General features: G+C 46.8%; 2 protein-coding genes across 2 annotated transcripts in view; one reads left to right on the forward strand and one right to left on the reverse strand.

Annotated features, from left to right (window-relative positions):
• The window catches only part of CAT (catalase), a 36839-nt gene extending 31732 nt beyond the window's left edge, over window positions 1–5107 (forward strand). Inside the window, exons 11-13 of the mRNA XM_030331751.2 lie at window positions 2045–2152; window positions 3884–3967; window positions 4288–5107. Coding sequence (XP_030187611.1) covers window positions 2045–2152; window positions 3884–3967; window positions 4288–4353 — 258 coding nt within the window. The 3' untranslated portion in view covers window positions 4354–5107. The remainder of the gene's footprint in view (window positions 1–2044; window positions 2153–3883; window positions 3968–4287) is intronic.
• Window positions 5108–11418: 6311 nt separating this feature from the next.
• ELF5 (E74 like ETS transcription factor 5) overlaps window positions 11419–26604 on the reverse strand; it is a 30405-nt gene continuing 15219 nt past the window's right edge. Inside the window, exons 3-7 of the mRNA XM_030333517.2 lie at window positions 25888–26121; window positions 22645–22695; window positions 14627–14695; window positions 13243–13438; window positions 11419–12795 (exon numbers count right to left, since the gene is read on the reverse strand). Of these exons, the coding sequence (XP_030189377.1) occupies window positions 12699–12795; window positions 13243–13438; window positions 14627–14695; window positions 22645–22695; window positions 25888–26121 (647 nt within the window). The 3' untranslated portion in view covers window positions 11419–12698. The remainder of the gene's footprint in view (window positions 12796–13242; window positions 13439–14626; window positions 14696–22644; window positions 22696–25887; window positions 26122–26604) is intronic.

The raw sequence follows: 26604 nt of genomic DNA on the forward strand, positions 1-26604 counted from the left end.
GAGCCAGGAACCACCAGGAACAAACTATCCACCAAACTGAGGCTGCAGCTTGTGGCATGTGGGCCCTAGATTTCCTGAGAAATTGGGGGTCCCACTCTTCTGCTCCTCTCCTCTAGGTGAGGTCTCTGTATTCTTGTTCCACTTAGAACCATAAAGAAGCCCTGAAGTGGGAGACAGTGGGTCAGTGAACCCTGCTAGGCTTCTGCAGAGATGGTGAAAATATCACAAGACACCTTCATAACTTGGATATAGTTGGTTCTGCAGAAAACTCCTGTTGGACATGAGTCACAGGGAAAAATTACAGTACATATAGGGAAATCCATCGCCCTGAGAAATTGCATATGCAATAGATGGAAAAATCCTGTACATTATAGAATAATCTAAAAGGGCTTTAAAATAAGCATGTATACAGTATTCAAGGAGATACAGAAAGGAATATGATTTACAAGATAAGAATAGGATGTGAGAAAACAAAAACAAATAGATTTAAGAAAGATCCAAATAGATATTTTTAGAATCAAAAAGTACAATTTTTCAAATAAGAATTTAATGGATACGGGGACTCAGTGGATGATTAAGCAATATGTTAGATATAGCTAAAGAGAGAATTAGTGAATTGAGGGAGAGATCTGAGAAAATCCCCATAATGCAGTACTGTGATTGGATTGTCTTCTTATCAAAAGTCAGATTTTTAAACTTTGGTATCAAACGTAAACTTTGCTCAAATTTTTAAACAATGTTTTTATGGCTTGATATTTGATAACATATTTAGAAAAGCTATGAACATTTTGACATTTTATGAATTTGATATTTTGGATAATGGGATTTTTTTTTAACTTTATAAACATTAATATAAAGTGCATAGAACAGTGCCTGGTACATTATAGGTACTCAATAAATAAGTATCGGTTGATTGAATGAATGAAATAGTAAAATCAAATCATAGCTATTACCTTGAAATGGTTGATTTCAGAAATGAACAAAGTCCATTAGGGCTCCTATACCAATACTAAGCTCCAATTTTCCATTTTAATCTATTGATACTAATTTTAGAGGTGAGCTCAATAATATAAACAAAATATCATTACTAACATGTATCTTCATAAAAAATTTTTTTTCATTTTATTTATTTTAGAGAGAGGGAGTGCAGGGAGGGGCAGAGAGAGAGAGAGAGAGAGAGAGAGAATCCCAAGCAGGCTACACACTCAGTGTGGAGCCTAATGCGGGGCTCGATCCCATGACCCTGAGATCACAACCTGAGCTGAAATCAAGAGTTGGGCGCTCAACTGACTGAGCCACCCAGGCACCCTGTGTCTTCTCCAAGAAAGCTTGGCTTCTGAAAAACTAAGGATATATATTAATGAATTAGAGTTTTTTTCCTCTGTGGTTCTGGGTGAATTGAACAAAGGTTGTATTGTGCTGAGTTTCTATGTGATGACAGCTTGCACACTTTGGACTTGGCAGTGTTAAGGTGTGGTGGGATTCTTAATTGTAGACTGTATGGTTTTCTGTTCATAAGAGATTTACAAACACTGACGAAGAAGGACGTTATTAAGAAGCAGTTGTGGGCTCTGATCAACTGAATTCTTTCTGCTTTGCTTAAAATAAAACAAAAAAAAAAGTGAGGAACTCTGCACAAATGACAATTTTAACTAGAAGTTTAAATTATTTTTAAATTCTAAAATCGTTTTCATTCTTATGCCAATAAGAAGTCTTACTTTTTCATTTCAAAAGTGGCCCATCGGGGCGCCTGGGTGGCGCAGTCGGTTAAGCGTCCGACTTCAGCCAGGTCACGATCTCGCGGTCTGTGAGTTCGAGCCCCGCGTCGGGCTCTGGGCTGATGGCTCAGAGCCTGGAGCCTGTTTCCGATTCTGTGTCTCCCTCTCTCTCTGCCCCTCCCCCGTTCATGCTCTGTCTCTCTCTGTCCCAAAAATAAAAATAAAATGTTGAAAAAAAAAAAAAAAAAAAAGTGGCCCATCGGGTGAGTTTTGTTCATGATAAACTGGTTATTTGATTCTCTGCACTGTGCATTTTCACTGAGCAGGTGCGGACCTTCTATATGAAGGTACTGAATGAAGAGGAGAGGAAACGCCTGTGTGAGAACATTGCTGGCCATCTGAAAGATGCACAACTTTTCATCCAGAAGAAAGCGGTGAGTCACGCTTTGTAAGCCGACGGGTGACATCTGCTGGCCGAAGAGAGTGCAGCTGTGTGAAAGAGCCCTTAAAAGGAAGTGTCCTTTTTATTGTACTTGAGCTAATTGGACTTAAAAAAAAATCAATACTAATCCCCAGCCAACCTCTGATCCTTTTCTCTGTGTTTTATCTCCAGTGAGTATGGTGTATCCATTGATCCATTAGCTCCTTGTCCAGCGTATAATAATTTAGTTGAGTTCGGGTGAATTCTCTCCTATGCTCTTTATTGACTGCAGCCAAATTCTGTTCAAGAGAGTACTGTCCTATATAAAAATGTGGGTCCTGCCACAATTTTTCTTAGACTTTAGAAGATAAGAAATATAGGAGTGCCTGGGTGGTGCAGTTGGTTGAGTGTCTGACTCTTGATCTTGGCTCAGATCACAATCTCTCATATTTTGTGAGTTTGAGCCCTGCATTGGGCTCTGCACTGATGGTGTGGAGCCTGCTTGGAACTCTCTCCCTCCGTCTTTCTGCCCCTCCCCCGCTTGTGCACATGTTCTCTCTCTCTCTCTCTCTCTCTCTCTCTCAAAATAAAAAAATAAACTTAAAAAATTAAAAAAAAAGAAGGTGAGAGATACAGATTGCAACTTTATATCGTGAAGCCTGTCTGGGTGTCATGACCCTTGACCCTCCTTCAGAAGCAACTAGAAATTTCCATGCTCTCTGGGGAAAACTGAGCTGCTTCCAAAACTCAGGCTGAACTTCTGAGCGGAGGTGCCGTGGTATTTCTGATGGCAGTTCACTGTGCTACACGGAGCCTTCTCACTTGGCAGTTTTCTGGCCAGCCGCAGGGCTAAGCTTCACGTAAATTTAGGCAACCCCAGTTTCCTCGTCTCGTGGTTGCTGCTTTTCTGTTCAAAGGAGCAGCTGGCCGGCAGCTCTCTGGGATGTGTTCAAAGGCCTGGAGACAGGTACCAGCAGGCTGGGCGCTTTCTCTGTAGGCAAAGTTCTGTGTCTTTAACTGTCTTTCACAAGTGAGTGTATGAAAAATAACCCTTTAAATTCCTGAGGCACTATTTAATTATTGCCTCCTGCAGCAGAGAGCTGGACAGTTGCTCTGTGAGATAAGGGGGTACGGGTTTTAGCTCCTCTTACTGATGAGAACGAGTGAGACAGTGTAGAAGTAGCAGAACTGGGCTCGGACCCTTGGCGTTCTTGGTCTCACATGCGCCAAAGCCGGGAGGCTTCATGTGGGTTCCTGGTGCCCTACCTCCTGCTGTCTGCTCAGGATCAGCCCCCGGTGAGGAATTCCTGCTTGAAGTATGTGGAGTTGTCCAGCAGGTGCCAGTGTCTTTGTGCACGTCACTTAAAATTCAGGTAGCGTCTGGGCCCATTTCTGTACACGAATCACTGTGACTTGAGCCACTCTGAGGTCAGTTCATCACGTCGTTAGCGCAGCTCACCTCGTATGTGTTTTTCTTATAATGTTCTGTGAGGTAGGCTTAATTATCTCACTCATTTTATGGGGAGTGGACACTGAAGCTCAGAGGAATGACTTATCCAAGGTTGCTCAGCCAGTATGGGCCAGGGTTTTCCCCAGACCCCGCCCCAATCTTACCCCATGTCAACAGAGCCTGTGCGGTTCTACCCTTCCTTCCTTCCCAACGAGTAAACACTGTGAACCGGACACCGGGGTCTGGCCTGTTAGGGGCTCGGGTAATATTTGCATCATTTTCATTTGGTTTCAGGTCAAGAACTTCAGTGATGTCCATTCTGACTATGGCGCCCGCATCCAGGCTCTTTTGGACAAATACAATGCTGAGAAACCAAAGGTGAGCCCAGTGCAGCCTGGAGGTAGAGGAAGGGTATCTAACTACGATTAGACGAGGCGTAGTTTGGTTTCCTCTTACAGTGATTCTTCTCAGGGCCAACTATTAGATTTCCGAAGCTGTCCGGACCCTCATTTGCCACGTAGAGAACTCACTTGCAAAGCCCACACTCTTCATTTTAGCTCTGGACGATATAAGGCAGTTTAGATAAACGAATTCCCAATTGTTATTATTTTAGTGTGAGCACACATTAAAGCAAAGACGAAAACCATGTTGCTGCTGAGGGAGTTAATTAACCTGCTGGTCTTGTTCTTTTCAAACAGAACGCCATTCACACCTTGATGCAGCATGGGTCTCACTTGGCTGCCAGGGAGAAAGCGAATCTGTGAGAGTCGGCGCCCTGGTCCGGCCCCAGGTTGCTCTCCACCTGTGAAGCAGAGCACGGTGTCCACTCTTCGCTGGATAGAGCCTTCTCATGTGCTAAGTGTGCAAAGGCAAGCTCATGCCTTTAAAATGATAATCCAGGTTTCTATAGCAAGTAATGCAGCAATGGCTTTTAATGCTGTTCCCCTAGAAGGAAGTGAGGGTTAGGGCTTAACCGGTCATATTAAAGAAAATGTATTTGCTTTGACATTTGGATTATTCACTTAAGATGACTGGAATGAAAGTTTCTAACAGAAAGATGATTTTATTTGATAAAAAAAAAAATCTTGCTGAAGTTAGTATGTTTACATATCATCTCATGGCCTTATTAAATAAAAATATGTCTGTGATTATATAAGAAGAAAAGATAATCTGCTCAGAAATTTTAATTTTTCTCAGTTCCCTATAGAAAAAACACATTTAATGCATTGATGTTTTTTGACAATAACTTCAGTGACATCATAGCTTAATGCTTATTCCTGCTTGGAACTGCTCAGCCTTTTTTAAACTTGGGATTACACTTATGCTAATATAGCATTGATTTTACAACAGACTGATTTGTAATTGTTACATTTTTACAATAAAATAATCTGTACATAAGAATAGAAGAATGATATTTGATTTCTTTAGGCTCTTTCTGGAATTTGGACTCTTAATCCGAGTATCATGTGTTATCAGATGCTTACCCTTAAAATTGAAAATAAACCAATGTCACAAGGATGCTATTGTTATTTGTTTAAACCAGTAGCCTTCTGAGACACTGGGGACCAGGACTTTTTTTTTCTCTAGGGAAAATAGCAAATTTCCTCAAATTTGAAAATTGCCGAGATCTCTTGTCCATTAGCTCACTTGCTTATCTTTTCTTTCTTTTTTTCTTTGACTCGTCTTTGCCTGTCATACCGAAAATCAAGTAGAGTGCTTTGAAGTACTCAGTGAAAACCTGTTTTCTTTGAAAACCCTTATTCCCTTCATCTCTGATCTTGAAAACCAGTTTGCACTCTGCTCGCAGGAACTCCCTGAGATCTTTTCAATCTTCTAGTTCAAACTTCTTTAACCCCCCACCCCCACCCCCTGCCAAATCCTACTCCCTAAATTCTTCCTGTGTGTGCTTTGAAACTATTACATTTGTCAACATAGAAAGTAAGATTATCTGGGGCGCCTGGGTGGCTCAGTTGGTTAAACGGCTGACTTCAGCTCAGGTCACGATCTCGCGGTCCGTGAGTTCGAGCCCCGCGTCGGGCTCTGGGCTGATGGCCCAGAGCCTGGAGCCTGCTTCCGATTCTGTGTCTCCCTCTCTCTCTGCCCCTCCCCCGTTCATGCTCTGTCTCTCTCTGTCTCAAAAATAAATAAAAACGTTAAAAAAAAAAAATTAAAAAAAAAAAGTAAGATTATCCATATGTACCCAGTGGTGAATACTTTCAATATGGTGACCTCACTACAGTTGTCTTTCTACAGTACATAAAAGATAAATATAAGTATATGTATCTTTATGATATAAGATAAAGTCATACAAATTAATATAATTTGACAGTGGGGAAGGAGTTGATTTGAATATTGGTTATAAACACAGAGATGGAGTTTTTGAGATAATTTCCTGTTTTGGTTTATTCTGTCATCTAGAAATAAGTCAGTAGTTAAAATCACGTGTATTTAACATGTTTCCTGTATATAAAAATCTGACACCTGGAAGTGTCTCCAGTTTTGCTCTGGAGACGTCTTACTGTAATTTTCAAAGATAAATATTGATGAGGTTAACTTCCCCAGTTAGGTTTTCCTTCCTGGGAAGTAATATCTACTTGTATTCCTTTTAAGTGACATTAAGAGACATCCTTAGAGTTTCTGAGCCAAATTTATAAGGTGACTAAAATTAGTGAGACATGGTGTGTTATCACCTGTGGATATTTGAGTAAGTTGCTTTACCTCTCTGAGCACTAGTTTCCTCATCTCGAAGTGGAGTCAATAATTGTTCTTATCTCCCTAGGGTTGTATGGTGGTTATTCAAAATATTTGACTTTGACCACCACAGCTTTCCAGTTCAGCCCCCTAGGACTGTGTCTTGGTCAGATTTTGCATTGTAACAAACCACTTTAAAATTCAGTGACTTAAGTCAGATATCACCTATGTGTCCAAGTCAGCTAGGGATTGGCTGATCTAGGCTGGGCTCAGCTGGGGCAGCTTGGCGATGTGACTCTGCGTCACATGTCTCTCAGCCTTCTGGGATGCATGGTGATGGCTAGCCCATAGTGATGGCAGAAGTGTAAGAATGCAAGAAAAGGAAACCTCTTTTTCCTTTCTCTGGAAATTGAGATTGCAAGAGTAGAATCCCAATTGCACAAGGGTTTTGAAGCCTTTGTTTGTGCCATGCCCACTGATATTTCATTGGCCAAAGCAAGTCACATGGCTACGCCCAAAGTCCAAGAGTGAGGAATTGTATTCCACCCCTGGAGGTGGAGTGTGCGCGCGTGTGTGTGACTGTATCTGAACATTAATTTACCATAGACTCCGCCCCCCATTAAGTTCCTCAGCACTACTAGAACATTCAATCAGTTCTCAATGATCATCACCCTGTTCATGTCCTCACTTCCCTTCTTACTCTGTTTAAATTTTATGTAGTTCTAAATCATAATTATTCCAGAACCCAGCTTTGGTAAGGGACACCTCTCAGTGACTCAGTTCCTGCACTGGAAATGACCATGACTGGAGCAAAACACAGCCCTGTTGGCTGGACTTTTTAAAATTTGACCCCAAACCTCAGGTGGGCCTTCAGCACTGCCTGGAAATCTGTCTTTCCCTCCTCACTAAACTCTCCCATTTGGTTCTTCCTTTCCCTCTGCCTCTCAGCTCTTTGTTTTACCAAGGATAGAATAACTTCCTTAGTTTTTCTCCCACCGGAATCTTCCAAACTGCCAGCATCGACATCCACATGCTCCCCTTTCCTTTCTATTGACAGAGGTGAGCTCTGCTCCTACTGAAGGCCAGTCCCCTCGTGTGCACTGACCGCATGCCCTCCCTCCTACTCTGGGTTTTCCCTGTGCTCTCGTCCATCACCCCTGTGAGTATGAAAACCTGCTGCTCTAAGTCAAATCGTCTCTTGCCCTCGGAGGGCTCTCCTGTTATTGCCCCCTTCAGTCGGCAGTTCTCCTTTATGGAAAAACATCTTAAAAGAATTGCCTTTCCTTGCTATCCCCTCTGTCTTCTGTCCTCCCTTGAACCTACTCCAATCAGGCTGCCCTTGCCAGGGTCACAAGTGGCTTCCATGCTGCTAAAATCCAGTGGTCCCATTCAGCAATGCCACTTCTGGGTATATGCCCCAAAGAAGTGAAAGCAATGACTTGAAGAGCTGTGTGTACACCCTGTGCTCATAGCAGCGTTATTCACAATGTCCAAAAGATGGGTAGAACCCAAGTTTCCATTGATGGATGAATGAATAAACATAAGTTGGTATATCCAGACAATGGAATATTAGGCTTAAAAAGGAAGGAAATTCCAACACATGCTGCAACATGGATGACCTTTGAAGGCATGATGCAAGAGAAATAAGCCAGCTACAGGACAAATGTGGTATCATTCCACTTATATGAGGTCCCTAGAGGAGTCAGACCCTCTAGACCTAGAGTGGAATGGTGGTTCCCAGGGCTGGGGAAGGGGGAAGTTAGTGTTTAATGGTCATACAGTTTCAGTTTGGGAATAGGAAAAAGTTCTGGAGATGGATGCTGGTGATGGTTGCACAACGCTGTGAATATATTTAATGCCACTGACTTGGGCACTTACCATGATTAACTTATTAAATTTTGTGTTTACGTATTTTACCACAATGAAAAACAAAATCCCATGGTCCATCCTCCTTCCTTCTCCCACGTGGTCTCTTAGCCGTGTTTGACACAGTGGATCATTGGAACTTTTTAAAAAAAGGTAATAGGGGCGCCTGGGTGGCTCAGTCGGTTAAGCAGCCGACTTCGGCTCAGGTCATGATCTCATGGTCCGTGAGTTCGAGCCTGGTGTCGGCTCTGTGCTGACAGCTCAGAACCTGGAACCTGTTTCAGATTCTGTGTCTCCCTCTCTCTGACCCTCCCCCGTTCATGCTCTGTCTCTCTCTGTCTCAAAAATAAATAAACATTAAAAAAAATTTTTTTAAAAAAGATAATAGCTTTTTTGAGACATAATTTACATACCATAAGATTCAGGCAATTAAAGTATACAATTCAGCGGCTTGTAGTATGTATACGGAGTTGTATAGTCATCATAATTGATTTTAGGACATTTTTGTGCCCCCCCCCCCCGCAAAACCCTGTACCATTAGCAATCACTCACCCTGCCCCGAACTGAACCTTGCCCCAACCCTTGGCCATCATCAGTCTACCTGCTGTGTAGAGATGGGCCTGTTCCACACGTTTCATTTAAATGGAGGCCTACGACACACGGTCTTTGTGACTGGCTTTCCCTCAGCATCGTGTTTTCAAGGCTCTTACATGTTGCAGCGTGTACCGTGCTTCATTTCCTTTTATTGCCAAATAATATGCCACTGTACGGATGTGCTGTGTTTTATTTACCCGTTCGTCAGTTGACAGACATGTGGGCGCCTCCACTTGTCGGCTACTCTGAATGATGCTGCTGGGACCGTTTGTGTGCCTGCTTTTGTGCGGACACGTCCTCTTCAGTTCTCACATCCTCACCTTCAAGGGCATTTTCCCTTCAGCTCTGGCACACTGCTGCCTGAAGATCCACTCCCGGTATTTTAAAATCGATGATTTGTTCTCCTGAGAGGAGTACTTGGTCGGGGCTTTTAAGCTCTGGGAGGGAGCTCCTTGTTCTTGTGAAATCCAGTGTCAGAATTTTGATGCAAAAACACATTCATCTTGTATTTCCCTGAGCATGAGCATCGCTCCAATTATCTACGAAGGAAATGAGCTTTAAGACCTTAGCACGTGCGTTTCTGAGAGAAAAGCGGGCAGGCTCTGTGGCCCCTTCTTGGCCCCTTAGTTCCTGGCACCACAAAGCAGATGGCCGAATTCCACTTTCAGTGAGCTGCTGAGACAAATTGAAGGCTTTAAGGTCCTCATCAGAGCTTCTAACAACGTGAAAGGTTAGGAGAGGTGAACTCAAAAAGTTCTGTATACTTTTAGATTTTGGACAATTTTCAACAGTCACGAATATACTGAAAGTTTTCTATCTAAAGCTCTACTGTGATCTTTTTTTTTTTTTTTTTTAAAGCAACCTCATTTGACTCTTTGAATTTTGCATTGTCATTTTTAGGGTTTTTTGTTTGGTTTTGGTTTTGTTTTTTTGCTCTGGTATCGTTTGCTGGCAGTGTGGTATTTTAAGCAGCTTTTCACATTTTCCGTTCTTTAGTGACTTGTGTCACGGAGCTCTACGTTCAAGTAAAGCTCACATTTACATTTTTTTTTTTACTTTTTTTTTTTTTTTTTTTGAGAGATAGAGTGAGACAAAGCGTGAGCAAGGGAGGGGCAGAGAGAGAAGGAGACAGAATCTGAAGCAGGCTCCAGGCTCTGAGCAAGCAGTCAGCACAGAACCTGATGTGGGGCTCGAACCCACGAACTGTGAGATCATGACCTGAGCCGAAGTGAGACGCTCAACTGACCGAGCCACCCAGGCACCCCGTAAAGTTCACATTTTAAAGAGTATAGTGGGTTGAATTAAGTCCTCTAGAAGGATAGCCCGTGTCCCAACTCCGGAAGCTGTGAAGGTGACCTTATTTGAAAGGAGTTTTTGCAGATGTCATTAAGTTAAGGGTCTCAAGATACAATCATCCTGGATTATCCAGATGGTTCCTGAATCCAAAGATGAGTATTCTTCTAAGAGACCAAAGGGGAGAAGGAGGGGCAGGCCACTTGCAGGTGGAGGCAGAGGTTGGAATCTTCGAGCCCTAAGCCAAGGAGGCCTGGAGCCACCAGAAGCAGAATGAGGCAAGGAAGCATTCTTTCCTAGAGTCTAGGGAGGGGGCATGGCTCAGCCAACACCTTGGTTTCAGACTTCCAGCCTCTAGAACTGGGAGACAATACATCCCTCCTGTTGTAAGCCACCAAATGTGGTCATTTGTCATGGGCAGCTCTAGGAAACTAATGCGAAGAGGATGCTGGTTTAATGATTTTGTAAAGGGAAAACTTCTTGAGTGGCAGAGGGATAAATTCTTTTGTTCTGTGAATTGCTTGAAGCCCCCCCTCCAGGGCTGGGCAGCATCTCTTAGGTAGTGTGTTACTCCTCCCCCCACTCCCCCACCCCGCTCTGACCTCCACCTCAGTCCCCGCCATCTCCCCCCGCCTCAACTTCTTGGTTCTGCTTCTGCCAAACTCTCTGCTGGAAAGTTCCCAGTTCTCTCCCGTCAGCAAATTTCCAATTTTCTGGACAATCTCTTCTTTCAGTGGGACTGTGGGCTTTGATCCATCCACTGCCATGGCACTTACCTCTTCAGATGGCCACGACGGAGGTCCCAAGTTCAAAACGTACAAGCATTCTGGGTGTATGGAAACAAATGCCACAATAGGGCGAGAATAGCTGAATGTCCGGAAGGAGGTATGAAGTGGTGACCAGATGCTTTGCCCGAAGGGGGCAGTTTCTACTTAGCCCCAGGAAATTATTGCCACAAAGCATGGAGAAAACTAGTGTGGCCGGATCTGAGTTTTTAAAAGAAGCTAGAAACCTGGATTTTTCAGTCAATCCCCTGATTTTTAGATAAGGTAACTAATTCAGAGTGAGAGACAAAACCAAACCTCAAAACGAGCAAAAAAAAAAAAAAAAGTGTGTGTGTGTGTGTGTGTGCGCATGCTTGCACGTGGATACCAAACAGAAACATATCCGTAGGTCCCACTCACCTATGTATTCCATTTTGTTAGGGGAACCTCTGCCTTAGGATGTAGAGGTGGTGGGTAGGGTTACTGCATATATTTCTTGCATCTTCTGGGGCTCTTTACACGTCCCAAACGCTAAGAAACAGAAGTGTCGTCAAAGGTTTTCCAGGTCGCTAATGCTTTGCCGAGTCTGCCTTGTGGAATTTAACGACACAGAGACACTTTAACACGTTAAATATTTTATTCACATTGTTTACAAACTATATCCACCTGGAAAACACGTGAATCCAAAAATAGATTATTTTACAGTAATTCACATTTTTTTAAAACACGTTGCTTTTGAAGTTAAACTCTACGCACGGAGGTCCCCAGCCTGTTTCCTGTTTCAGTGCCTTGTCACATGGAAATCCCTGCTCGGGTGGAGAAGCAGTCCTGGGGCAGGCCACCTCATTGTAGGTCACTAATGGCCCCCCCCCCCCCCCCCCCTCGCCCCGTGAGTAATGAGAAGATGTCAGTGCAGACTCAAACCTGTGAACATTTACTGGTATAAATTCACTCTCGCTACTTTTGTCAAGGAAATGTGTTTTAGAGCTTGAGTACATGCCAGGAAGACAAAACAAAAGAGGCTTATACATTTAATCGGCCATTACAGAGTGGTCAGGGCACTGCCGGGTCTATAAATAGGTTTAACGCCTTGGCCACTGACGGAATCAACGAGTTACAATTTAGTGGCACTGACAGCTGGAATCAGAAACAGCGGTGATTTGGAAATCGGTACAAGTATCTGTTGATTAACTTGGCTGCCCCCCACCAGGAGGAGAAGAGGGGGAATAAACTCAGCAGGAGTAAATAATGTGCCTAATTTTAAGTGTGTTGCTCTAGAAAGATGGCCATGGGAGTTTTGCTGAGCGGCGCAAGAGATGCTCTGGTTCAGAAACTTACTATTAACCCATGCTAAATCCAGTCACGTCCCAGCTTGATGGATTAGCTCCTTTATTAATTAAGAAACTTTTCTATGGCATTTGACGTGAACGACTTAAAATCTACAGTATGTTTGTCTCACCTACGTCTCATCCCCTCCCACTATACTAACTGCTTTTCCTTTGTGAGCTGCCACGGTTAAAAATGTGAAAACTTCTGAGCCTTTCGAACGGGAGCATTGGACGAGTCTCCAGTGGCAGAACTGGATCCTTTCCTCCGAATAGCACCAATAGCATGGGCTATTGTGTGTCTGCAACTCTTGATTCGGGAAGTAATGTTTCATCAAGGTACTGCGAAAGATCACCCCCTCCTCCCCCTTGGGTAAGGAAAAAAAAAAAAAGGAATTTCTTAAGAGCTGCTGCCGCTGTCCCCACGCAGATGACAACAACTCTGAATCCAAATGTAAGCTGACAGGTGGAGAAATTTTATCAGCACATTTGCAGGTTGACAACAACAAAAAGACTTTGCAACGTCTCTGGTGATCCGATTGTTTTAGAAGACAGAGATCCGTAAAACCGAGCAGATCATAGCTTGTCTTCCTGCCACCCGTGTGCATTTTTGCCAAATTTGTACACTAGCCTCCGGTCGACTCGTTCCAGAATTCCCGTTTTGTAGTAGTACCTGAGAAAGGCAAGCAGAAGAGGAATGTGGGGAGGTTCGCACCCCCCGGAAAACAACAGAATACAAACCCTGTCCTTCATTCCTCTTAGTTGAGCAGGCTGTCTTTGGTTACCCTGGTATTTTCACACCCTGCTATCAGCTTACACTTAAACCTTTCCCAGACATCTTGAAGACTGAGCCTCCCCACTCTCAGTTCAAAGCGCGTTTTGTGTGTGCATGTGTGGGATGGCCTGCACTCAGCATGATCCCCGGGGCCACTGCCAAGAATGCGAAGGACGGCGTGTCCATTTACAAACCATAATCCCACCTGTAACTAAGAACCACAGTGTTGTCTCATGACCTTTCGATTATCAAGGAAAGAGCTGCAAACACAGTTTAATCCTCTGTGGCTGGCCATTTTGTATAACTCTGCCCGAAGGCTCATGGCATTTCATGCTCTCAACTTACCTCAGGGCTCTGCTCAACTTTTCATACGTCATTCTGTCATTTTTCTTCCTTTGTCCCCACATCTTTGCCAGGGCTTCTGATTTTACCACCCGAAAAATACCTTGTTCCCTATCTTCCCATTCCAGAATGCCACAGTTTTCCTCAGGAGATAGAAGCAGGTCTCGCACAAATTCCCATAGATGAGAACTTTGGAGGCCTTTTGAGAAGGAAAAAAAAAAAGTTACTTAAAAATTTTTTAAGGGGCACGTAGGTGGCTCCGTTGGTTGAGTGTCCGACCCCTGATCTCAGCTCAGGTCGTGATCCCAGGGTTGTGGGATTGAGCCCCATGTCGGACTCTGTGCTGACAGCATGGGGCCTGCTTGGAGCCTCTCTTTCCCTCTCTATCTCTCTGGCCCTCCGCCCCGCTCATTCTTTTCCTCTCTCTCTCTCAAAATAAATAAATAAACTTAATTTTTTTTTTTAAATTCTAAGAGAAGTATACAACTTCTCATTAATTTATGAGAATAGCTGCTTCTTTTATGGGGTTATTTTCCATCGTTATGACCCAGTGCTCCACTTGGAACCTGACTGAGCCATGAAATGTCTGTCTTCTATGAAAGCAATCAGAAAACACACATACGGGGACGCCAAATTTAAACTGACTAGAAACACCGTGGCTCACACACTGTCCTCGCTTCGTGGAGCTATGCACTAATTCTTAGGAATTAATTAAATGACAGTCAAATGGGCCGACAGGCATTATGGTTGTACTCAAATCCCATAACCCTACCTCTCTGGGCAGACCAATCCTACAATTTTGTTTTTCATGAAAAGCTGGTATTTCTCTTGTTTTCTTAACCACTTAACCACACTTTTCCATTGTGGTTAAGACTGTCTGGAGAGTTCAACCACCTGGGTTTGGGTCCTGAATTCACCTCTTCTAGCTCTGTAATCGTGATCTCTCTAGTTATCTGTGAAATGGGATAAGAGTACCTACCTCCGAGCAGACGTTGGAGGATTATGATTTAATACAGAGTTAGTTTTGCACTGGGTAGATTTTAGGGCCAGGAAAGGCTAACAGAACTGCCAACACCTGGTGTTTTCTCTACTATTGTCCATGAGTACTTCAGAGAGAAAACTCCCCAGTAGACCAGGAGAAATAGACCCTTATTCAGAAATTCAACACGGTTAGAAAATTTCTTTCCTTCCTCATTTTAATTCTTGTAACACGATGTCTAAGTGAAAAGCAATGTGATTTTGATGCCATAAAAGTCAACTTTTCTGGTACCTTCTTCGGGAAACAACTGGTCCCATTCAAACATTTCAATTTGAAAGTGTATTAGAGTGCTTGTCTCATGAGTGGTTATAGGAAATTAGAAAGGAGAAATGGCATCTCCACACTTACTCGTTCGACTATGACTGTGACAGTCTTGACTTTTGGTGCCACTGGTTTTCAAACAGTTGGAATCGGCATCTGAAATAGAATGATTTGTAGCGGGAGAAGTCACTCAGAGCTTAAATCACACCAAAATGAGCAACTCTTAACTGGACGCCTTTGTGGCAGCCAAGGCGCTTTGGGGGTAAATGGTAGGTGCAAGGTGTTTGCCTGCAGGAAGCGTTTGTACGCTGACCCGCCGGGTGCCAGGTTCTGGGCTCTGTGCTGGGAACAGGAGACAATGAGACAGACCTGGTCCCTGTGCGGGTGGAATTTAAGGACCCACAGGCAAGGCAACACACGAGTCAAACGAACAATCCACCTATTTAAGGTGTTGGGAAGGAAGCAAGACATCAGATAGAGAACAAATGGGGGGGGGGAGTGCCCACTTTAGGTGGGGTGGCCAGGGAGGGCCTCCTGTGCAGGAGGGATCTGCGCAGATGTGAGGAGGTGCGAGAGTGTTCCGGAGGGAGGGAGCAGCATGTGCAGAGACAAGCATGCAGAGAGAACCAGTGAGGCAGGCATCTGTGCCCAGGGGAGGGGCAGACAAGGATGCTGGGGAAGCCGGCTGCTGGCGGAGCCCACAGGGCCTTCCTTACAGGCCATAGTAAGGACTCGGGGTTTTATTCAAAGAGTAAAGTGAAGACTTTGGAGTTTGACAAGATCCACATTTAAAAATTTTTTTTTATAAATGTTTTTTAACGTTTATTTTTGAGACAGAGAGAGACAGAGCATGAACGGGGGAGGGGCAGAGAGAGAGGGAGACACAGAATCGGAAGCAGGCTCCAGGCTCTGAGCCATCAGCCCAGAGCCCGACGCGGGGCTCGAACTCACAGATTGTGACCTGAGGTGAAGTCGGACGCTTAACCGACTGAGCCACCCAGGCGCCCCAAGATCCACATTTTAAGAAAATTTCTCTGACTCGGGTGTGCAGAACAGACTGGAAGGGACACTAGCAGGAGCAGAGAGAGACCAGAGCTGATGAATAGCATAAAGCAAGGCAGGAACTCAATACAGAGCTCAATTAGAACTCACGCTGTAAGTAACCGCTTGAGACCCTCGCACAGTATCGTTTCAAAGTAGTATATGGTTTACGGAAAAACGAAACAGGTGGTACCAGATCTCACCCACCCACCCCCTGCCGCTCCCCTTGGTCACTTTGCTCCAGCCACACTGGCTTCCTGGCTCTTTCTGAAACTCATGTGCACATTCTACCCCAGGGTCTTTGCACTTGCCCTCCCTCTGCCCTGAGTGCTCTTTCCTTGGATATCCGTGGTTCGGGCCCTCCTCTCCATCTTTGCTCAAAGTCGCCATCTCGGTGGAATCACACACACACACCCCTACTCAGCATCCTGTATCCACAATCCCTTATTTTATTTTACTTTTTTTTTTTTGCCTTAATATTTATCACCATCGAACCTGATCTTTTATTTAGATCTTTTATTTAGAACATCTTTTATTTAGTTCACGCTCTATTCCCATCAGAAGTCAGGGATTTGTGTCTCCAGATGTATTGTCCCCCTGACACCCAGCCCAGGGCCTGGAGTATGATAGGTACTCAGTAGGTAGTACTGAGCAACCACTATACCACATGCCATTCTGTACTAAGCATGTGTACTGTGAGTCTAATAGGTATACTACGTTATAATCACTGGATGAAAGGGTAAGTATGTTGTCAAGGAAAGGAATGGTGTCCTGTGTACCACAGTGCTGACCAGGTCAATCTGTCTCAGTGCTACTGGGTCATGTCTCTCCCTGGCTTACCATCCTGCAGCAGCCTCCTCTTGTCTCCAGGATGAAGCCTGCCACGTTAGTCAGGCCTTTCACAAACCGACCTCCACCCAGCTCTCTAGCCTTCTGTCTTGCTGCTTCCCAACTTCTTCCCTTCTCTTGAGTTAGATAGTCCCAATGCAAATCGGCTTTCTCCTGCCTCAGGGCCTTTGCATAGGTCCCTGCTCCCCACTTCCACCAAACCCACTCTCGCTCTCCAGACCTCTTCAGGAAGTCTTCTCTGAACTTACCCCTGGGTCAGGTCCCCTCTCTGTCTCCTAGCGACTGTGCGTGCCTTAGTGTCACAGCACTAGTTCCACTCCACTGCAGTGGTTGATGTGGTCTCTTTTCTGCTCTACCGTGGAACGCTTGCTAAATGCCAAGTGCTTGTTAAGTGCTTCGCGCAAACTATCTTATTTAATTCCTGCAACCACCTTGTGTGGTACGGTTGCTATGTCCACTTTATGGAGGAAGAAATGGAAGCCCAGAGAGCTGAAGGATTTCATCCCGAGCGGTGGAGGCAGGACTTGAACCCAGGGCAGTTCCGTTCCAAAGCTGACGTTCGGAGCTATTACCCTAGCCTGTCTTTCATTGTAGGTGTTTGACAGACGTTTCCCGACTAACTATGAGCTAAGCTTGTTGAGCGTGTGCTGTGGCCGGGTACTCACCTCACCCACCCTCGTGGTGACCGTCTGTTCCTATCCCCACGTGACACGGAAATAAACGGCGGCGCAGGGGGCTCGGGGAGCACACTGCAGGGCATTGGCTCGTTTGTTCGCGAGTAGTGAGCCACCGCACGCCCACGCCACGAGGTGCTGGAGGCACGGCCCAAAAGAGGTCCAAGTCTCTCCTCTGAGACCTCCGAGTGGGTAGCAACATCTCACCAACAAGCCAATATGGACCATTTTGGCCGGTGATAAACGCTGGCAATATTGAAACGGGGCGGGGGCAGGGAAAGCCGCGCCCCGGATGGTAGGGGGGGCGGGGCACGGGGCAGGTCACGTGCCTGGCCAGCGCCGGAGCAGGCCGACCTCAGAGCCCTAAGCTCCAGCAGCCCCAGTGCATGTCCACTGGAGCAAACAATGAGGTGCACGCATGCCTTCAGCCTTCAGGGTCCCTGGGCCTCTTCACCCTTTCAGATGCTACAGCCTGGAATTGCACTGATGTGGAAAAACAGGCCCACGCACACGGGCAGGTATGTGCAAACCACAAGTGAATGCCCGGGCGAGGTCAGCGGAGAACGGGGACAGCTGCCAGGTGGAGAGACGTGAAAGCGGGTGAGCAGGACAGACAGCTGGCCGACTGCGACAAGAAAGACCGCTGCCCTTCTGTCCCCTCGGACGCCATGCTGCATGCACAGCGTCCCCCACGGGGCAGACCTGTTGTTGGGTTAATTTAATCTTTTAAGAAGAGAGAAAGCAACTGGAGTGGTGAAAATAGACGAAGGTGAATTACTAACCGGTGAAGAGACAATAGGCTTTCGCTGAAATGCCAAAACGGCAGGAAGAGGGAGGGGAAAAGTCGCCCTTTTAATTTTTATGATTTCTTCCATGTGTTGCAGATGAGGGGTATTCGGCTGGCTGGGGTGAACACAGGATAGGTCAGTGTGAAACGGGGTTATGTGGACTGTGGGAGCCTCTCCTTGTGGGTCTTGCCAGACATAACTCTGTTTTATCTGCCCCCAGTCCTCACTGGTGGCTTTGAAGCCACTCACGGGTCCCCTAGACTGGAGGTCTGGCTTGGCAGGGTGGCAGTGGGGGGCCATGGGGGCAGAGGCTCTGTGGCCATCAATGAGATGGCCGGGCAGAGGCAGGTTTCCAAGTCAAAGCCTCCACTGATGCCAGCCGGAGGCCACAGCACCCCCCACGAACCCGCTGTATTGCTTTGCCAGTGGTATTCTGGGGGACACTTCTCCCTGTCTCAGAACTATCTTTATCTCGAATGTGTCCCCGCAGCTAGGCTGTGCCAGTGTGGGGTGACTGGGACGTGGCCTCGGTTCTCTGCTGTCTCTGGGATTTGGAAAGGTTCGGTTGCCTTGAGGCTGGAGACTGCTAAAATGTGGCCAAAGGATACATTCTCAGTCATTGACTGAAGTCCAGAAGCCAATATGGGGCAGGAGAGGCAGAGTTTCCAAAAGCAGCTCATCACATCCCCATGACGTGAGCAGTGCCATAGAGCCCAGTCTCCGTGTCAGGAGGAGAGATTCTGAGCCTAGAACCCAGGCCTTCAGGCTTTGTTTTCTGGCGTTTCTGCAGTGGGGGGTGGGAGGGGCTGGGGCGTGTCACTTGGGCCAGTCCAACAGTTTCAGAGCTTGTTGGGCCTGGGTCCCTTCAGCAGGTACTAAGTTGAAAATCATCTCGTTCTCTGGATCACTGCAGAGCTGGGCCCAGACCCAGAAGATTCTTGAGCCTTGGGTCTCAGCTGAGGGGGCAACAGAATGAAGAGAAGGGTCTAGGCGCTTGTGCACGTATGCATGTTTGCGTGTGTGTGTGTGTGTGTGTGTGTGTGTGTGTGTGTGTGTGTGTGTGTTTGGTGAATGGCATAGCGTATACAAGAACAGACTTGGAGAAAATGAATTGGAATCCCATCTTATTTGCAAGTTATTGCTCTTCTGATTTCCTCAGGTGTGAATGGGAGTAACAAAACCACCTGTTGGAGTTTGAATGAAGATTAAATGGGCTAAAGCATGTGCAGTACTCTTCCTGGCACCGCTCTGGGCACGTGTTTTACAAATGCCAATGAGTGATGTTAATGTTTACCAAAGACTCATGGGAACATTACCTGAAGCCTCCGGGATGCCAGTTGTCTTGGTTGGCCAAGGCCTTGGCCTCTGGCTGGCACAGCTCATTTCTGGGGTGGATGGTGTCTAAGATCGTGAAACATCACCTGGGCCGTGGGCATCATGATCATATGTCCTGGACTTTCTAGAACAGGCTCCTTATATGATCTGTTCCTACTAAACTGTACATTAGGGTTTCTGTTTGGGGAAATCTGTGAGAGAGCCAGGGGCCCAGTGGGAAGGCTGTGGTTTCCTGGCTGTAGCCGTGGAGGCTGCAACTCGGCAAAGCTGTGGTGCTCATTTTCGGTTGTACTCACCAGACCACATGACCCTGAGTTCAGTCTAGAACTTGTGCCTCCCTGATTGCAGCAGGCTGGGCAGGGCATGCACTGGGAGCGCTTGTCTCCATGGGTGCGTGTGCCAGAGAAGCCAGCTCAGAGTCCTTGTCTTATCACCACCTCTGCCTCCAGAAACTTCTCTCTGTCCCTCCCGTCACCTGGTCTGGGCCACCATCACCATCACTCTCCTCCTGGACAATAGCCTCCTGGCTGTCGTCCTTCCTGACCTAGACACCGCAGTCTGGGGGATCTTCTTAAAATGCAGATGGGATCTTACTGTTTCCTGCATTAGTGGCTTTCCAGCCTGCTCAGAATGACATCCAGACTCAAGAGCTGTACATGACCTGCCTCTGCCCTGCTCTTGGCCTCAGCTCCCACTCCTCCCTCTGCTGATGTGGCCAATGATCTACCAAGGTGCTGTCCAAGAGAACTTATCATGGTGACAGGAAGCTGAGCAGTCCTGTGTGGTAGCCACTAGCTACCTGTGGCTATGGAGCACTTGGAATGTGGCCAGTGTGACTCAGCAGCTGAATTTTAACTTTATTTAATTTTATTTAAATTTAATAGCCACCTGCGGCTAGTGGTTACCATATTGAGCCTCCTAGTGTGAGAGTTTCTAGCCTTTTTTTGATTCTTCCTCAAGGGCTCCAAAATTGATCCTGCCCCAGGGCCTTTGCACTTGCCACTCATTCCCTGGACCCTTTTCTTCCTTCTTTTCCTGGCTAACTTTCATCCTTTAGGTTTAATTTAAAGTATTTCTTCTTCCAGGAAGTCTTCCCTGGTCCCTAATTTAAATGCAATCTTTCCTCCATCACACACACAGCACCCTATCTTTTTCCTTTGCGATATCGTCATACTTAGTCATCACATATTTATTATGGGGATTATTTGCTTAATGTCTCTCTCCCTCTCTTGCTTTATGAAGGCAAGACCAAAGTTATCCTCATCAGTGCAGCCATGGCACATAGTAAGTGCCTGGGCCTGGCTCATAGTAGGTGTTCAATAAATATTTGTTGAATGAATGAATGAAAAGGGAAATAAAAGGGGTGCCTGGGGGATTAAATTAAAAAAACTTAAAAATTTAAAAAAAAAAAGGGAAAGAAAGGAATGGGTAGGAGAGTAGGGGTTAAGGGCTTCAGATTTAGACACACCTGGGCTGCTCACCTTCCTAAACTTTAACCTCTAAGCTTTAGTTCCTATGTGGTACTAGGTCTTGTCTTACAGAGTTATTGAGAAGATTACCTAAAACAATGTCTATAAAGATTCTAGCACAGGGCCCAGCTCTTTGTAAGCACTCAGTAAATGCTAACTGCCATTGTTATTATAGCAATGACTCTAATTGGGGCTAGTTGTATACTCATGTAACAACTTCTTCTAAAGAACTTACAACACGCTATCTCTTCCTAGCTGTGAGGAAGGCAGGTTGGCAAAAAGACACCCATTTATAGGTAGAGACACTGACCCCTGAGAAAGGGTCAGGCAGGTCAGACTCATTGCTGCTTAGGAATACAGCAGGTGCCTGTCCCTGGGCCTCAGTGGGCTCATTTCTTCCAGGGGCTTCTCCTGGCCTGGGCTGGGTGGAGACAGCTGGGTTTGCACCCTGCAGACTGCTGCGGAAGGATTCTAGTGGAGCTGGGAAGCTCCATGGGAGCTTTGTTCCCAGACAGGGATGAGGCTATGCTCTGAGGCCTGAATGCAGGGATGCCTCATGGAAGGCAGACCTGCTCTTGTGAGGTCTACTGGGGTCCATGGGGCACCTCGGGCCTCTGTAAGCCTGCAGAATGTGGTTCATGGATGCAGCTATTCCTGCACTAAAACTCTGAATGAAAAAACCCTTCATGGGGCACCTGGGTGGCTCAGTCGGTTAAGTGCCCAACTTCAGCTCAGGTTATGATCTCGCAGTTCATGGGTTCAAGTCCTGCATCAGGCTCTGTGCTGACAGCGCAGAGCCTGGAGCCTGCTTCAGATTCTGTGTCTCCCTCTCTCTCTGCCCCTCCACTGCTTGAATTCTGTCTCTCTCTCTCTCTCTCTCTCTCTCTCTCTCTCAAAAATAAATAAATATTAAAAAATTAATTAAAAAAAAACACCCTTCATTAACCAGATAACCTGAATCCTCAGTTGATTGCTTGGGACTTTCAGAACAGAAACAATAAGTCATAAGAACCCATCTGTCTGTGTCTGCCCCTCAGAGGCCTCAGCAGTACCCATATGCTCTGTCCTGTCTCTGTAGATGAAGGAGCGAAGTCTATGGAGGGAAGGGGCCTGCCCAGGACCCAGCACCCACATCTCCTCTTAGTTCCCAAGCCAGGGCCGTTGTGTGGGACTTGGCAACTAAAAGTAATAACCATCATCGTCTTTAAGAAAATGAAAGCTCCAGGGGCGCCTGGGGGGCTCAGTCGGTTAAGCGTCCAACTTCGGCTCAGGTCATGATCTCACAGTTCGTGAGTTCAAGCCCTGCGTCGGGCTCTGTGCTGACAGCTCAGAGCCTGGAGCCTGCTTCAGATTCTGTGTCTCCCTCTCTCTCTGCCCCATCCCCACTCATGCTGTGTCTCTCTCTGTCTTAAAAATAAATAAAACATTAAAAAATTAAAAAGAAAGCTCCAAAGTTCCCTTTCCTAAACCTCCGTCTGCAAAAGTGAAACTGTGAGGGTTAGTTTTCAGAATCAATAGGGCTCTTGTAGGTCCTCCATCCCCTTGTAATTGAAAACTGCTTAGTGAGCTCAGATCTTGAGAGACATTTGCAGCTACAAGGCCCCCATGGCTAGTAATTATGATGATTATTGCTCACAGATACCAGTGTTTGGAGCGTCCACGTCGCTGGCATCTGCCAGCCACTTCATGTGCACTGTTTCTCCAACTCACCACGACCTGGCGAGGGCCACTTCATTTTGCAGATAGGGACACTGAGGCTGGGGAGGGCAAGGAATCCATAAATCCAAGCCCCGTGCTCTGCCCACCACATTTCTCCCTGCTGTCTTCTCCTGGTCTGTGACCGTTTCTAGGTCATCAGCTTTTCAACGTGGTCACAAAAGGCCCATCAAGCCCCCGTGCCCAACAGCAGCCTCAGCACAGCCTTGGGCAGCTTGAACTTGGTTACTTACAGTCTTTGATGGCGGCCTTGGTCTCTTCTGTGTCATTAAAGAAGGAGTAACCTAGGAAAGAAAAAGAAGTCCACAAACCGCACCGTGATCCTGGGTTCCCTGGCCAGGAGAGGGGGTGCGGGGAGAAGGGGGGACAGCTGTCCTCTCTGTGGGGTAGTTTTATTTCAGAAAGAATCTTGGAGACCACCTGTTGCTAATTGGGCCACCCTGAAGCCATCCTTGGGAGATGACAGTCTCCTGGTTTTTAAAGGCCTCCTGGAGAGGGCCCCAGGGCCATGCATTCCAGCAGCCTCTAGGATTTTCCAAGCGGGCCTAGACTCTGAGCTGGAACTTGTCACTGACCCCAGTGGGACCTTGCCAGTCACTCGGTCTCCAGGCTCGTGTTCCTCGCTGGCCACAGGTGACAAAACTACCTCTGAGCCCCCTTCCGCTCTCAGGGTCTGTGGTCTATGATGTAGCCTCTAATCCTCTGGGGATTTAAATGCCTGCTACGTGCTGGTCATGGGAAAATGGACGCAGGAGGCCCAAAGAAGTGCAAGGCCCGCTGAGAGGCTTTAACAAGGATTTGGGGGCCATGTTGGGGCCTTGGTTTGCTCCTCTGAAGCATGCGGTGAGTTGGGGGTGAATTCGGAGTTTCCAATCAAGTTATCATGTAGCAGTACAGGAAAAAGGACACCTCTGTCCTAGCTTGGTGGCCAGTGAGCACCAACTTCCACTGACTCAGGAGGCCGGGACAGGGCACATTTGGGACTGTTTATTCCTAGCGCCATTTTCTGATAGGTTCTGCTCGGCCGGGACACCTCGGTCCGCTCTGCCCACAGGGCCACCAGAGCACAGGATAGAGGATTAACCGATGAGGGACCCACTCCACCTCCACTGTGGCCCCCGCACTCCTTGCTGACCTCATCTTCCAGCAGCCAGCATCCCTGGGTTTCCAGGCCCTTAAATCTTACTGAGATACCTCCGAACCGGACAGCACGCTGGGTCCTACGCTGCCCCGTAGCTCCTCCCGCTGTCAAAACGTACTTGTTTTGTGTCCTATTCTTTTTTTTGTTTTTCAAAAAAAATTTTTTTAGTGTTTATTTTTGAGAGAGAGAGAGAAACAGAGCGAGAGCAGGGGAGGGACAGAGAGAGAGAAGGAGACACAGAATTTGAAGCAAGCTCCAGGCTCAGAGCTGTCAGCACAGAGCCCAACGGGAGGCTTGAACTCACGAACCAGGAGATCATGACCTGAGCCGAAGTTGGACGTTTAACCGACCGAACCACCCAGGCGGCCCCTCTGTGTCCTATTCTGCCAGAGTCCTAATCTGTGCAGTAATAGAAGGCCTAAACTAGATAATAACCAGATCACCATATAATTAATTAATTATCCAAATGCAGGCACTTTTGAGAATGAGAGACAGTGCTAGTAACAACTACTCTGGGATAATGGGTGAAAACGATGTGTCCCAGGCAAATTGGGCCACTGTGAAGTCTGGTCACAATACGTGTACTTCAGTTCACAATACACAGCACACATTCCTGCTTGAAGAACGTTGCTGGCCTGAAATTCCCCCGTTAGAGTTAGCTTTGTGACTCCAGGGATTCCTCAGAATAAGAAGGAGCCAAATATGGTCTGTTTGAAAAACAATTGTTTTGGGCTTGTTTTGCACAGACCCTGAGGCGATGGCACTAGGAATAGGGATTTGGGGTTGTAACAAATGTCAGGGAAGGGAGGTACCCATGCGAAGAGACCCCAGCACAGCGGCTGCTGGGGGCCTGGGGACAAACTTGATGGACATGATGTTTGGCTAAGGCTGGCAATGCCAAGCTGCATCCTCTTCCAGGATGGGACACCTCCCTCTCTGTGACCTAGGGGTTCTCATGCAAAGAGGTTCCCTCAGAAGGTGCTGGAGCCTGGAGCTCTACTCTGAGCTGCTGTGATTGACTCAGACTTTCCCCTTTTCAGGGAGGGCCCACTCTACACCCAGACCACTTCTCCTGGCAGGGCACTGTCACTGGCTAAAGAAGCCAGGACTGGACAACAATGGACAGCAGGTCTCTTTGTCCCTTCCCTGCCCCCGATGGGTCGTGGCTCCCAGGACAGAAGCTGAGCAGTGCCCCAGGGCCAACATCTATAGCTTGCCCGCCCTCAGGCACTCATGATTGGGGAGAGCAAGGGGAAAGCAAAGAATTCTTAGAGTTGGAAGGTCTTCTGTGGTTTTCTGCCCAGACAGGAATCCCTGCCCCAGCACCCCCATCGATCAGGGGGCTATGAGACTGCTTGATTATCTCCAGTGATGGGGAGCTTCCTACCTTGAGTATATTCTGAAGCAGTCTTCCCCTCAAAAAAGGTGCTAACCTTTAGAAATGTCTTTTCTTAAAATTGAGCTGAAATATGTTTCCTTTATTTTTAAAAATTTCTTCCCCTTGGTTATATGCATAATGACAAAAAAAAACAAACTGCCATTTATTGCATTTACACTTTTTTATACTGCTCCAGGCAATGTTTCATTGAAACCTGTCACCTGTGAAGGTGTATTATTATCCCAGGGTACAGACGAGGCAATGGAAATCCAGAGAGGGCAAGCCCTTTGCCAGAGGACCTATGGCTCCAAAGTGTTGGAGTCAGGATTGGAACACAGGTCTTTCTGAACTCAAAGCCTTTGCTTTCTATTGATTTTCCATGAATTAACCCTGTTTGCTGTATGACATCGGAGAAGTCACTTAATAGCTTGGGACCATAGTTCCTTTATCTGTGACGTGGGGATACAGAATCATACGTTCTCAAAAAGAAACCTATCCAGTTTTAAAACACCTGTTCAACATTCCGCTCTTGCGGGGCCTGTTGAAATGTTAAAGAATGCCACTGACGCCACCTTCTGGCTGTTTCTCCTTGACCGTTAGGAAAGTGATCACGAAATGTCAATGAATCGGACTCCCCTGGAAATGGGAAGGGAAAGGGTCTAGTTAACTTTCTCCTCCTTCTGCTTAATGAAAAGTCAAGCAGAAACCTCTTCTTCCATGGTTTATGGTTGCAAATCTTAATGAACATACTTGCTTCCCCTTAACTTGCTCCCTCTGACCTGCGATCTCTAATCCTAGCAAACTAGAACTTACAGGTATTGAGAGGTTTTGGTGACGGGGATGTTAGTGAACAGAGAGTTCCAGCGAATGAGATTTTGCCGTGTGAGTCACATCGTGGGGTCATTCGGTCCCGGTCCCGGGCCCCTCCCCTGGAGGCCCGGCCTTCTGGACACTGACCTTGCGAGCGGATGTTCTGGAGGATGAAGTAGAGGTACTCCCCACAGAGGCCGGCCGCCTCGGTGAACTCCTCCTGAGTCATGCTGCACAGCTGCGGGCCGCTGATGTTGAAGTGGCAGAAGGAAATGCAGTTGGCATCCAGCTTGTACTGGTCACAGCAGAACTGGAGCCATTCCCAGACGTGGCGCTTGGTCCAGTACTCGGGGTGGACGGACGTCCAGTAGGAGTCGCAGGCTACGCCAGAAGAGAGGGAAGTGAGGGACAGCCGCCCCCAGGGAAGCCTCTAGAGGGCCCCCGAAGGAGGCTTCGGTTGTGTTAACACCCCCACCCCTCTGCTGTGAGTTAAAAGAGCCTCTGGCTTTGGGGTGCTCTGGGGCCCAGGTTACCTACTCCACTGCAAAAACCAGAAGAGACTGGATCTTACAGGTGGACGTCGGGGCAGGAGAGAGGATGACGGGTGAGAAACCCAGTCATGGCTTGGGAGTGCCTGGACCTAGTCTCGATGCTTAGAAAGAGGAGAAGTAGCGGAGAAGGGGAGAACAAGGCCCTTCAGTGGTTCGGTTTCAGACAACAGGTTATCAAGAGCACACTCTTTGGGGCCTGACGAGCCCGGGTTCCAACCCTAGTTTGGCTGCTTGCGACTTGGGCAGGGTCCATAGACATTCAAGCCTCAGTTTCCTCATCTGTAAAATAGGTATCATATGCCCAACTCACAGG

This window comes from Lynx canadensis, chromosome D1 (assembly GCF_007474595.2).
Source record: "Lynx canadensis isolate LIC74 chromosome D1, mLynCan4.pri.v2, whole genome shotgun sequence".
NCBI lineage: Eukaryota > Metazoa > Chordata > Mammalia > Carnivora > Felidae > Lynx > Lynx canadensis.